Source organism: Octopus sinensis, linkage group LG7, assembly GCF_006345805.1.
Source record: "Octopus sinensis linkage group LG7, ASM634580v1, whole genome shotgun sequence".
NCBI classification, from domain to species: Eukaryota; Metazoa; Mollusca; class Cephalopoda; order Octopoda; family Octopodidae; genus Octopus; species Octopus sinensis.
In genome coordinates this window covers 89,893,458-89,907,948 of record NC_043003.1, presented here as the reverse complement: position 1 = coordinate 89,907,948, position 14,491 = coordinate 89,893,458, and the positions used below count along the sequence as shown (strand labels likewise).

The 14,491-nt window shown below is 34.6% G+C and overlaps 1 protein-coding gene across 1 annotated transcript in view; it reads right to left on the bottom strand.

Moving 5' to 3' along the window:
* The window catches only part of LOC115213855 (disks large homolog 5), a 186,609-nt gene that overhangs the window by 105,522 nt on the left and 66,596 nt on the right, over positions 1–14,491 (bottom strand). The window contains exon 2 of the mRNA XM_029782794.2: positions 9,838–9,900. Within this exon, the coding sequence (XP_029638654.1) occupies positions 9,838–9,900 (63 nt within the window). The remainder of the gene's footprint in view (positions 1–9,837; positions 9,901–14,491) is intronic.

The window sequence follows — 14,491 nt, the reverse complement described above, 5'->3', positions numbered from 1 at the left end:
ATTAGGAAGAGAGTTAGTTTAGACGAAATGCAGTTTGGGTTTGTGCCAGGGATAAACACCACTGGTGCTATATTTCTGATAAGACAGCTGCAGGAGAAATATCTAACCAAAGATAAACCTCTGTACTTGGCTTTTGTTGACATGGAGAAAGCCTTTGACAGGGTCCCCTGATTCCTTACCTGGTGGTCAATGTGGAAACTTGGGATAGATGAGTGGTTGGTGAGAGCTGTACAAGCCATGTTCAGGGATACTGTCAGTAAGGTGAGAGTTGGCAACAAGTATAATGAAGAATCCCAGGTAGGAGTAGGGGTCCACCAAATATCAATCCTCAGCCCCCTCTTATTCATCATAGTCCTCCAGGCAATAACGGAGGAATTCAAGACGGGAAACCCCTGAGAGCTCCTCTATGCTGATGACCTTGCTCTAATTGCTGAGTCACTATCAGAACTAGAGGAGAAGTTTCAGGTGTGGAATCAAGGTCTAGAATCGAAGGGCCAGAGAGTCAATCTAGCAAAAACCAAAGTCATAGTAAGGAGGCAGACAAATCACAAATCCTTTCAGGTAGATGGCTCTGCTCAATCTATAGAAAAGGTGTAGGTAGAAACTCCATAAGATGTACCCAGTGTAAGCTATGGACACATAATAGGTGCAGTAATATCAAAAGAAGGTTAACTGTGAAGATAGTTTTTGTGTGACAGATGCACAGGGGCAATAAACACTGAAAATGTACAGAAAACAGCTTCCATCATATGCCAGGGAAAAAAACTAGAAGTAGTTGATAGCTTCTGTTATCTAAATGACAAAGTCAGTAGCAGTGGGGGGGGGGGTACTCTGAAAGCATAGCTGCTAGAATAAGAATAGCCTGGGCAAAGTTCAGAGGGCTCCTACATCTGCTGGTAACAAAGAGCCTCTTGCTCAGAGTGAAAGGTAGACTGTTTGATGCGTATGTGCACACAGCCATGCAACACAGCAGTGAAATATGGGCTGTGACTGCTGAGGACATGTGTAGGCTTGAAAGAAATGAAGCTAGTTTGCTCCACTGGATGTGTAAAGTTAGTGTGCATAACACGACAGAGTGTAAGCATCCTGAGAGGAAAGTTGGACATAAGAAGCATCAAATGTGGTATGCAAAAGAGATAACTGTGCTGGTATGGTCATGTGTTACATATGGATGAGAACAGCTATGTGAAGAAGTGTCACACCTTAACAGTTGAGGGAACCTGTGGAAGAGGTAGACCCAAGAAGACCTAAGATGAGATAGTAAATCACAATCTTCAAACGTTGGGCCTCACAGAGGCAATGGCAAGCAACCAAGACCTTTGGAGATATACTGTGCTTGAGAAAACCTGTTGAGTCAAGTGAAATCATTGTCATGGCCGATGCCAGTACTGCCTGACACCCATGTTGGTGGCACCTAAAAAACACCATTCAAGCATAGTCAATGCCAGTGGCACATAAAAAGCACCATGTGAGCATGGTTGATGCCAGTGCTGCTAGACTGGCTCCCATGCCAGTGGAATGTAAAAAGTACTATTCGAGTGTGGTCAATGCCAGTGGCACGTAAAAAGTACCACTTGAGCATGGTCTATGCCAGTGCCGCCTGACTGGCTCTTGTGCCATGTAAAAAGCACCCATTACACTCTTGGAGTGGTTGGCGTTAGGAAGGGCATCCAGCTGTAGTAACCTTGCCAGATCAGACTGGAGCCTGGTGCAGCCTCCTGGCTTGCTAATCCTCAGTCAAACCATCCAACCTATTCAGCATGGAAAGCAGACTTAATCGATGATGATCTTATGACATGTACCTGTGGAATTCAGCCATTTACATGTCAATTCAGTTAATTGAACAACTGAATCCTCATAGTGAAATGATGGAGACCTACACCATCATTGTTAGTGTCCTTTACACCCTGAAATCTATTTTTGTTTTATTTAACAATCTTTTCTATATTATTTAACATTTTTTTTTCAGAACCCTCCCAATTGGTTTCACATTACATCCCTAATTTTCTCCATATTGTGTAATTACTTCTTCCAACCCCTCATTAATTAGTTTCACTTACCAGATTTTATTAAGTTTTCTTGTTATCACTTTACAACTTGATGATGTCTGCTATTTACTTTCCTATTTATCTAACAACTGATTATTTAACCACCTGTTCTTTCCAGAACCCTCCTGTTTTTGATACCAATTTGCCTGAGAAAACTTCCTATCTTATAGTGATCTAAATTAAAATTTTCCATTAAAATTTCATGTTAATTTATGTTCCAAACACCAGCTTGATAATGACAAGTTATTTGAATAAATACTTCATTATTAACTGAAACAAAAACAATACATTTTTAATAATGCCTCACCTTTTCTTTTATTCCTCACTTTCATCTCAGCTATATTTAGTCTGTTTTCTCTTCCTTCCTTTTCTACATACACAATCTTCCAATACTGTTAACCTATTGCATCATTAAAATATTTTCCCTCTGACCTCTTCTCTTTCAGAAAAGTAGATTCTTTTATTGTTAATTAATTACCTTATTTATTTATGTATAATGTATGGGTCTAATTATGGGTAATGAAAAGTCAGGAAAAAAAAAAAAGAATGACTCTTGTGTATAACATGCAATTTTTTCTTTAGAATTGAAATGCTTGGAAGAAAAAGAGTTTAAATTACATTGATCTTAACTGCTGAACTAAAAAAAAAGCAGTTCATATATTGTAAAGAAATCAGAGAATAACATTGAAAGTGAGCTTTGAAACTTTATTGTAAAAGTGTGCCTAGTGTAAAATCAACATTATGAAAATTATCACACAATCACTGTTACTGATGTTTGAACAGGTGCAGAAAATAGTCGTGTGTTAAGGAAGTTTGCTCCCCAACCACATAGTTTTGAGTTCAGACCCATTGTGTGGCATCTTGAGCAGATGTCTTCTATTATAGCTAGTCCAGAATTAAATAAAGCATTGAGAGTTGATTTGGTAGATGGGAGCCAGTGGTGTGTGTGTGCACACATGCATGGATATACATATATAGGACTATATCCTGAGAATGAGTACTACTGTACAGTACTGACTGGCAGCACAAAATCACTCACAGATATGTTCCAACCTCTGACCCACAGGTGCACTGTCTCTCCTCTCTCTCTCTGCTTTTTCTATCATTATTATGTCCTCTGTTCCTTTAAGCCAGCTGAACTTGAACCTCCTTCATTCTTGACCCCCTAATCTTTTCCTTATTGTGTCAAGTCCACCAGGTCCCATAGAAACCACTACACCTAGTCCTTCCTCCCCCAGAACATCATTCCTCTAACATCTCATTCCTTATCACATCTTTCTGGCAGGTGTTACCTTGCAACTGGTGAAACAAAACGTTAATGGGATCAATCTCACCAGAGTTTTAGAGTCTACAAGGGTCACTGCCTCTTCCTCAAGACCCAGCAAAATAAAAAAAAATGTCATCCCCACTTAAACCTTTTTGCATTTAAACCAGCCATACCCTTCAAAAATATTCTACCTATCTCATGTTCAAAGTGGCCAGTTCTGGTCTCTCACACCTACCCTATGAGGTCTTTCTAAAAATAAACAATCACTTCATTGAAATCTCAAAGCTATGAGATAATGCATAATTAATTCAAAACAATATGAATAAACAAGTATTAGATATGACAAGAATAATCTGAATGCTAAAGTGTTAAATCATATAACAAGGTTACTCTTAGTGTACTCAGCAATATGTAAACAAATTTCCCTCAAACAATACCCTACTATTTAATGTTTGTATGAATCAATAGCAGCCAAATCTCCCTTAAATCATAATTTTTTTTCATGTGTGTGTGTGTGTGTGTGTATATATATATATATATATATATATATATATATATATACACACACACATATATGTATGAACCATGAATGACACCTCTTTGTAATAGCTAGACATGTTTGAAATAGCAGGCAGTTCTCTCTTAAATCACATCCACCTGTCATATTATTTTGATAAAATCCCTGAGCATTACTCTGATAGCAGTATTTAAAAAGGAGAGATTAGTGTTTTAAATAACAGGTTACATTTAGTAAAAAATAGATTTTAATAATTTGAATTATCTCGCAGATTTTCTGTAAGTACATACATACATATGTATGAGAGTGTGTGTGTGTGCATGTACATATAATTTTACTGTTAGATCTAATTACCGTTTATCTAAATCTGAATGTACCCTTCTTTATATACACTTTAAAAGATAATCTTGTTATATTTATGGGAAGAGCCCTTGATTTTCCTTCTCCACATACATGTTTGCTTTCTCATTGGTAATGCTTTCTCCTATATATATGCACAAATGTAATTCTTTTCCCAAATAAACTGCACTTCATATTCAAGGCTCCAATGAAGCTATAAGATGTTACTCAGGCATTCAACAATGAATCCATTGCAGCTTATAGCAGAAACAAATATAAGCTAATGAAGTTCATAAGATAATTTTTTATTCCTTTGTCATTGCATTATTTTGAAGGATTTTTTGCATTTTGCATTAATGCAGACATGTAAGTAATTTATTTATTATTAAGTATAAGGATATAAATTATTTTCATGTTTTCAAGTTACGAAACAATTTCTCGTGATATTAGAATTTTCTTATTGTTAAATAAAATTTCATCAAACTATTTCTCTGCCACATATGTGTGTAATCATTGTTTAACATCCACTTTTCCAAAATTGTATGGATAGGACATAATTTGCTGAGGTGGATTTCCTATGGCAGGGTGCCCCTTCTGTCGCCAACCCACACTGGCTTCCAGGTAAGGTAATATTTCCCATGATCAAACATTGTTTCCACAGAAGATGAATTGCAAAACAAAACTAAGTATAGCGTGGATCAGATGTAACATGCAAGACAGGAAAGTGTGATGGTATGGACGTGTGGGGTATTCATAAAGAATGATAGCTACATGAGCAAGTTCTAAACACTCAAAATAAATGATCCCATACTGACAGAGGGAGACTGAAGAAGACATGGGATGAGTTAATGAAAAAAATGATCCCATACTGACAGAGGGTAGAGAAGACAGTGTTGATTAATGATATGTAGTGCTGCAGAAGACCCAACCTCTCTGGCAAGCTTGGCAAAATACTTTGTGAAATATAGAATATTGCATGCAACCTGCTTGCCTTTCTATTCTACATACATCTCCCCAACCTGTCTATTGCTCCTTCTATGCCCTCATACCCCCTACCATGTATTCTTCCAGCCATTTATGTAATTTTCATAAATGAAATGAAAATGAGCTAACAGAAATAACTCAGAGTGGCCAGTGACATATATTTGAACAATGACAATTAAAAATATATTAAATAACATAGAAGCTATCCTTTCCTCTTGCCTTCAGACTATCAGACCGTCTTTTTCTTAGTGTCATGTCAATTTTGGAGAATTTTTGACATTATCTTCATTGTCTTATTTGGAGCTGGACCCTAGTTGCCACAGAGTAATTTTTCTAACTTCTTTGGATTCAGAAATAATTTTAGTAAATTGATAATTTATCTTACAAAGTATTCAATACTGGAGAAAACTTTCCTAAATGAATTCCATCTGACCCATATATGTATGAAAAAGTGGATGTTAAAATAATGACAATGATGATAATGATGTATGCATGAGATTTCAAGTATTTCAACCAACAACTATTTAATATTTTAGTATAACTATTTAAATGGATGTCATGGTGTGTGCTCTGAATAGGTGCATTGTAAGACATGCTATTTTAAAGCTTGTATTGTATACTATTGTATTGCTCAGAATTGTAATTAGTGTTGTAAATAAATTATTATCATTACAAATTATAAACTCTCCATGACAGAAAATACCACCTGTTGCAAAATAACCATTTCACTTTAATCTTTGCAGGTACTTTATAGTTATAAAAATATTCTTTTCTACTCTAGGCACAAAGCCTGAAATTTTTGGAGAGGGGTCCAGTCGATTAGATCAACCCTAGTACACAACTGGTACTTAATTCATCAGCCCCAAAAGGATGAAAGGCAAAGTCGACTCAATGAAATTTGAACTCAGAATGTAAAGACAGACGAAATACTGCTAAGCATTTTGCCTGTTAGTATATAAAGCATTTTACTTTCTCTTTTTACATGGATTCATAAAAGTAACAGAGCTCTTATTATTTAATAAAGGACATAATGTCAGGGGCATAAATCAATTTCACAGGTACATTTTTGTTTCACTCTTGCCTGCCCTGCATATCACACATGGTACACAAAAATATTTCCATGGTGTCCATGCATCATATGATACACATTCTCAGTTTTTTTTCAACAACCAGAGTAACTTGGGACTTACGAAGGGAAAACAACATATTGCACAGAGCAAGCTAAAAGTCAGAAAACAAGCATGGACATTTAGGATAAACTCATGAAAATGCTTTGAATTGGTAAAGGGTTAAAAATGCTTCTATACTCTAAAACAGTGTCTTCCAACCATTTTCACCTATGCACCCCTTTGATTCCTATTTTACTCAGGTGAACCCTCATAGCCATTCGATATTTAAAAAATCTTATAGTTTTGTAGTGATGTCATTTTCCAGTGTGCGCACACGCAACGTCATTCTTCAGTATGCGTGTGCGGAACGTCATTCTTCAGTGTGCGTGTGCGGGGCTGGAACCTTCTGGAAAGGCATAAGGAAGTTCCCTCATGCACATGCGCTAGAGACTGGGGATTGTTAGCGTCGTTGACTTGAGACACGGCTATTGAAGAGAAAGGACGTATTTTTACACGTGTGATCAGCCATTCTCCTGTCCCAGATGCTTAGGATTTGACCTGCTCTGTTGCTGCTGAATTTGTTGTAAGAATCTTACAAATGATAAAATTCAGCCTTGCTATATTGAACCAAGTGGATACCAATATACCAACGTGCTTCATTTGTAATTAAGAGAATAAAGAATCATATATATTTTTAAAGTTGCATTTGGTTCCTGACTGGTAGTTTCTGGAAACAAAAAGAAAAGAAATTGTGTTGCACCCAAGTTGCACCCAAAAGGTGTAAAGAATCAACCAGTTCTCTTTACAGTTTTATAATTAAATATTAGTAACTATATAAAAAATTGTTAAAATATTTTGCATATTCTAGAAGTATAATCAATTTATTACACATGGATTTTACCAACAAAATCTTATATGAACCCTCACCAGGGTCATAAGGACCCTGGTTGAGAAAAACTGCTCTAAAATCTCAGAAAGTTTTAGTTTCTCTGAAAGTGAAACAAATAAGCTTACTAAGAATTCTTTTTTAACTGGCAGTGATTTAAGATACATTTCTACAGTTGGCGTTAGGAAGGGCATCCAGCTGTAGAAACACTGCCAGATCTGACTGGCCTGGTGCAGCCTTCGGGCTCCCCAGACCCCAGTTGAACCGTCCAACCCATGCTAGCATGGAAAACGGACGCTAAATAAGAAAGAAAGAAAAAGAATGGTTTAAAATTTTTGCACAAGGCTAGCAATCTTAGTGGGAGGGGATAAGTCGATTAAGTCAACCCTTGTGCTCAACTGATACATATTTTATCGACCATGAAAGTATGAAAGGCAAAAATCAACCACAGTGGAATTTGAACTCAGAACATCGTGCCAGAAGTAATTCCACAAAATATGTTGTTCAGCACACTAACAATTCTGCCAGCTCTCTGCTTTAAAATGGTTTAAAATTTTGGTACAAGGCCAGCAATTTCAGGGGGAAGGGCTGAGTCAATTATATCAACCCCAGGGCTCAAATGGTACTTATTGTATTGACCTCAAAAGGATGAAAGGCAAAGTTGACCTTGACAGAATTTGAACTCAGAACCCAAAGAGATGGAAGAAATGCCACAAAGCACATTATCTGATGCACTAATGATTCTGTCAGCTTGCTGCTTTGATTTACAACACATTAGAAGCGAACGGGCCTTACCACACACATTTCATTCAAAGTACCACTGTTACTCAACTTAGACCTACTAGCCAAGATATTAGTACCGTTCCAATTTTACTATATAGTTTAGTTGATAACAGGAAGGTTCTATAGTTATAGAATACATTCTCCAATAATTCAAGGACTTGAAAAGATTTTTGTAACCAAACTGTTACATGTTAACATAGAAAATAAGGCTGGTTTGTAAGTTCAATCCTGCTGCAAGTGTTTGTGTCTCTAGAAGAGATAGTCAAATAAGATAGTTAAATCTACAGACATCAGCCTATTTGTGAGAGAATAGATAGCATGAGTACTATCCAATCAGAAGATTTCTTTCCCACCAATTTAATATTACAGCATCCAAGACTACATCTTAGTTCTATATCTTTCAAGATATTGTCTTGAAAAGAAAATTGAAATAAACTTTAAATAAAAATGAATAGTATAAGTTAATTAGTTATAATGAAGCTATTTTCCAGGGCTTACACAATCCTGTAATTTTCTTTGTTTCAGTATGTCAGTTACTGTTTTATCTGGATAAAGTTTTTCCCTCTCTTTATAAATAAAAATGCTTTGGGTTATTTTTGCATGCAAAATAAATGTTTAGCTTGTTAGTATGTAAATGTGATAAATCCGCCATATTTAAGCATATATCCTGCACCGTTGATATGTAATATTTTATAGTAGAAAATCTTAAGTTATGCAAAAAGAAGGTTTTTCTTATACTATATCATTCTTATCTGATTATACTGATTATAGCTGAACATATACAAAAACATAACCATAAGGTAAATAATTCATTCACACAGACAATTTAGCTATAATAGTAGTTTCCTTATTCAAGCAATGGAAAATGGATCTGGCCATCTCTTAGCTGTAGTTCATTACCTGATGTGAAGTGTGATGGCACTGATGTCAGAAGTTTGACTAGTGCAGTATGTCTATCAAATGCTAATGTAGGGGACCCAAGGTGAGTTCAGTACAGACAGAAATCACACACCAAGCAAAAGTTTGCTTTACATTAATCTTCAATATAAATAAAGAGTGCAAAAACCTGGCCTAAATATCCCTTTTGAATAGTAAGCAAGCTATGTATGTGTTTGCTGAGAGATGTCAGAAAGGTTAACATGGGGATAACTGGCTCATAGCAATCAAACTCTCACAGTTTCGTCAATTCATAATCCTATCAGCGATGCCATTTGTTATAAGGTAAATAATTCACAGATAAGAATTCAAATGTGACAATAAATACACAAGGAACATTTATAGAACAAAGTATAGATAAATACTGAAGGTTCAATATAGAATATACTAGAATAGCTAAGGTGCAGTCTGATTCATCAAGCTGTAGTCCTTGCCTTTGTAACTGCTTTCCACCAGCTGTCCAATCACATAACTTACTCTGTGTGTGTGTGTATGTGTGTGTGTTGAAGCATGAAAAGGTTCATTCAATAGTCTCACAGTTCTACAATAACACTATACAACACAAGTACCTTCACATATACCTAACACCATTAATATCATAATAAATGCTAATGAACCTTTGAGTGAGAATCAATACTGTCACTGAATCTGCTACAAAATAACAGGCAAAGAGAACCCTCTAATCATACCCTAAAGAACACATTTGGATAATATAGTCCTAGATATATTCTACCTGAAAATAAGTCTGGATGGGTACTGTTGGAATATCATTGATCATAGCTTGGTTTGATCAAGGTTTACTTTGGGTTAAACAATAATAAATGCTAAAGTCATATAGGATTTTTTCATTTTTTCAAAACTTAGGCTGGACAAAAGAAAAAAACAGCTTCAAGAACTGAATCTATACATTAGGGGATCGAGCAATAAAAAAAAATTATACTTGTAAATATAATTATTATGTTACTTGCCTGTTGATGGAAGATGTCTATGGCCATTTTCCTGAGTGTCTGTATAAGGACTTACCCAGGAATCTGTGGAGAAAATTTAACAAGTATTAAAAACAATAGACTATATTACAGCCCTCTGACCAATTCATGCAAATAACCAAATTTGCAGACAAAATGAACAGATAGAGTTTATGAACCATTTACATATAAAAAAAACCAAAACTTCAAAATTATTTCTATTTTTTAATTATTATTAATTATTTCATTAACTGACATTAGGATATAACAGAAAGGACACTATACTAAATAATAAATAGTAACGAAAAGACAGACTCCACCAACTGTAGTAGCCAAGCACTACTAAAGCAGATGTTAACTTGGTTACTTTCTATTGCTGTGACTAATCAACATAGATCGAAAAAAAGTCATATCAAAACAGAATGTCATTTTCAGTTAACAACAACTGACTAACAGATAGTAGCAGGCACATATACATAAGCAGAAGAAAATAAAAGCAAACCTAGACATAAGTCAGACAGACTATTTAATAGCTGACCTACCTGAAGCCAATCAATGAACTAGGATATTGATAAACAACCCTAACTCTTAAACTCTCCCTAAGTTTTATCTTTCTTGTACACACACAATGTCTTCTCAAGCAATAAACAAATATATACCTTGATACAACACCACTGGTACCTGCTCTCTGCAGCAAGGTAAAATGGAACTGTAAATGTTCTGCAGTAGATGTGAACCCCTGATTCATGAGCTAGTAGTCAAATGAGTTACCTACTGAGCTATTTTAACTGTAAATGTATGCTTGGATGTGTATATGCTATTCTGATCTATAAAAATATATCGATCTACAAAGTGTGTTTAATATAAACTTGATGAGATCAATTTGGTTTCCATCCTTCCATGGTCACTAAAATAAAGTCCCAGACAAGTAATGGGATCGCTTTAACTGACATTCCCTATCACCAAATATTGGACCTTATACCTATGTCAGAAATTGATTTAAGCTAGTTCAATTTCAGTAAAAGTAACTGGAGACAAGTTTTTAAAATAATTAACAATTAATTTTTTTGTAGATTAATTACCAATTATAATTACAATATTTGGTATCTTGTATTTAAACACAAATACATATGATCTAATCAATATTTAAGCAATCTGACACAACTAGTTCTAACCTGAGCCATTATTAGCTACTTTCCCACCTGCCTAAGTTCTATTTCATGAAGTACAAATTGCATGTTTAATCCTTTTGTTATAATTATTTTTTAGAATAATAAAGAATTTAGTAAAATAAATTTATTGTGATTTATGTGGTGTTTGAAACATAAATTAACATGAAATTTTGATGGACGGTTTTTAGATCACTTTAATCCTTTAGTTACCATATTTCTGTTGAAATACACTGCTTTTGTTTGAATTAATCTTAAAAATAATGAAAATAGTAAATAATTTAGTAAAATAATTTTGTCGTTATTAAGATAGAGTTTGGAACAGATTAACATGGAATATTGAGGGAAAGTTTTAATTTAGATGACTTTAAAACAGTAAGTTACATCATAGAACCAAGGGTGGTCTCAGGCTGTTGGTATCAAAAGGGTTAAGCACTGAATGAATGTACCACAATGAAGGTGGGTAAGCCATTGCTAGAAATATTCATTATAAACTGATCCAAACTGATATCTCCCATATCTTCATATCTGGATATGTTATTTTTAAGCCAGAATTATGCTATTAGATCGGGATTATTCATTTACTAATTTCACTGAGAAAAAAGACAACAAACATTAAAAAAAAATCACCAATTAATGTTTCTTATGAAAAAAATCCATTATATTTCTATCAAATGTTAATTTTTTCCCCTTTCATAGTCCTAACAGCTTATATATATATATATATATATAAATGGCGGTGCCCCAGCATGGCCACAGCTCAATGAGCTGAAACTAAAATCAATCAATATATATATATATATATGTGTGTGTGTGTAAGGGCAACATTTACCTCTGCACTAAAGTTTATTAGCATAAAACATTAAATTTAGGCTAATAAAGTCATGGCTCACAAAAAAATGTGTAATAGTATAGTTATAAGTTTGTATATTTATGCTGCATGTGTGTGTGAGTGTTTGTGTGTGCAGGAGTGATTGTGTTGACAAGGTGATTGATCGAAGCAATAGCGTCATAAGAATATTATATATTACTGAAAATCTTGTGCCAAAAAAAATTTCAGTTTTTATAGCAAGGTTTATTTTTAAAACATTGTATCATGGTGTTTATATTTTAAAATCAAGTTCATGTTACCATCACCGAGTGATGTTAAGTAAAGTGTACAACAAATGTAGATATGAAAAGTTTTCCAGAAAATTTTATATATTATATCTATCAGTTGTAGCAAAACAAAAGGTTAACTTGTATAAATGATAAACTAATTTAACATCTCGGAAAGAAAAAAAACCAAAAATAAACAAACAAGACAGGTAGACAGATACAGGTATACAAAGATAAACAAAGCCATGTAAAGAAGCAAAAATAAAGGCGGTATGCTTGAAATAAATATAAAATGAACAAATACAAAATATTACTATTATTATTGTTTTCAATTAGATTGAAATAAAATTAGTAAGGCTTAACGAAGTTTCTTCTTACCATCTATCTGCACAATGTTATACTAGTACATACATACACACACCTGTGCTAATCCAACTTAACAGTGAATATGGACAGGTACACACACACATACACACGCAAAGATATATGACAAGAGAACTTAAGAGTGAGTGAGTGAATAAGAAACATAATAAATGAATAAGCTAAGTTTTCTTGGAAGTTAAGTCACGTGACTGCAACAGGTTGGAAGTGTATATATATATATATATATATATATATATATATATATATATATATATATATATATATATATATATATATATACACACACACACACACATAGATATAAACACACACATACTATGTTGAAATTAAGAAATTACTAGCAGATAAGAACTTCAGTGGACTTAATATTTTCAATAATTACAGCATTGTTTTCTTTTTCTTGCCTTCAATATAAAAGTAACCCTGAAGTTAGTGCACAACCTAACTCCAGCTGTATCAAATTAACACTTACCTTATTTGTCCCAGATATATGTGTGTGTGTTTACTTATGTTTGTTGTTTTTTTTTTCACTTCATTTTCAAACTCTAAAACTTATTATCATTATCATTATTATTTCTTTCAGGTTGGCCTAACCATTAGGTCTTTATAGCTAAACCTCGTCCACTTTTTCCTTTATTTACTGTTTCTTTTTATTTTTTGTCTTATCTTTTAGTGGATTAATTAATCCTACAGAAATTGTTGTTTAACAACTCCACCAAACTATGGTAACCAGATGACCCTGTCTGAGACTGAAGAAGAAACTTGAAGTGCTGCTGCTGCTGCTGCTTTTCAGGTTCCTGGCCCAATGAGCTTTAAACTGCTGCCACTGATAAAACTACTACTACTACAGCCGCACTGATAAAACTACTACTACTACTACTACCACCACCACAATTACTACTACTACTACCACCACCACCACAATTACTACCACTACTACTACTGTTACTATAACTACTACTATAGCTACAGTGAGTGAGCTGCTGTCATGTGGTCTCATGTATTCACACTCTCTCACTTTCCCTATCTTTATTCTCTCTACCACCACACACTACCTAACTATAGACATTCACAGAGATAGATAGTGAAGCAGAAGCAGCAGTAGTGGTAGAACATAAAATAAAATAGGTAAATAAATAAAAAAAGATTTATGCAAACACTCCCCTACCAAAGCCAACAGACCCACCCACCACAACAAGAACAACTAGGTACTAACTACTAAGAGTTTCTCAAGTAGGTCAAATACATCTTTACAATATCACAGGGAGGGTGGTGGCGGTGGTGGTGGTGAAGCCTGCCCACTAGAATATTACAACTGATGAACAAACTATCACTTCACTGGTCTCTTTTACTACCCAGAACTGAATTTGCCAATCAGTGTAACTCCATTCCCCCCCCCATCACCCCCCCCCCACACACACAGATAGCTAGGTCAGAAACTACTATTGCTACAGGTACTATCACCATTACTTACTAGTGCTGTTACTACAGTGTATCTATTCAACAACTGGTGGATGTAGTACTGTGGTACCCAGAAGTAGAATAGTAGAAACTTTTGATAACCCTATATCTATAGGTGTGTGCATATGTACACATACAGGTGAGTGTGTGTGTGTGTGAGCGGGGAGAGAGCAAGAGAAAGAAAGAGAGTATTACTTGTGTGCGAGAGAGAAAATTCATATATGTGTATGTATTGTGCATTATAGCACTGATCTGATAAGTTTGTCTTCCTTCTGCAACATGACCATCTGAAAGCAAACAGCTACATAATGAATATAAATTTATTCAATAATAATGGTTTTGACAGGTTACACATGGCTGACATTTGCAGGGTAATGTCATGGTTGATTGACTGAATGCCTAGTATATATCAACTGACACTTATTTTTCTTGTTCTTTCTACAGAAGAAATGGAAGTTTAAAACATGCACTGGAAGGATTTGAACTTAAAATATACAAGGACAAAACTAATGCACTTAGATTAGTACTCTACTTATTATCATCAT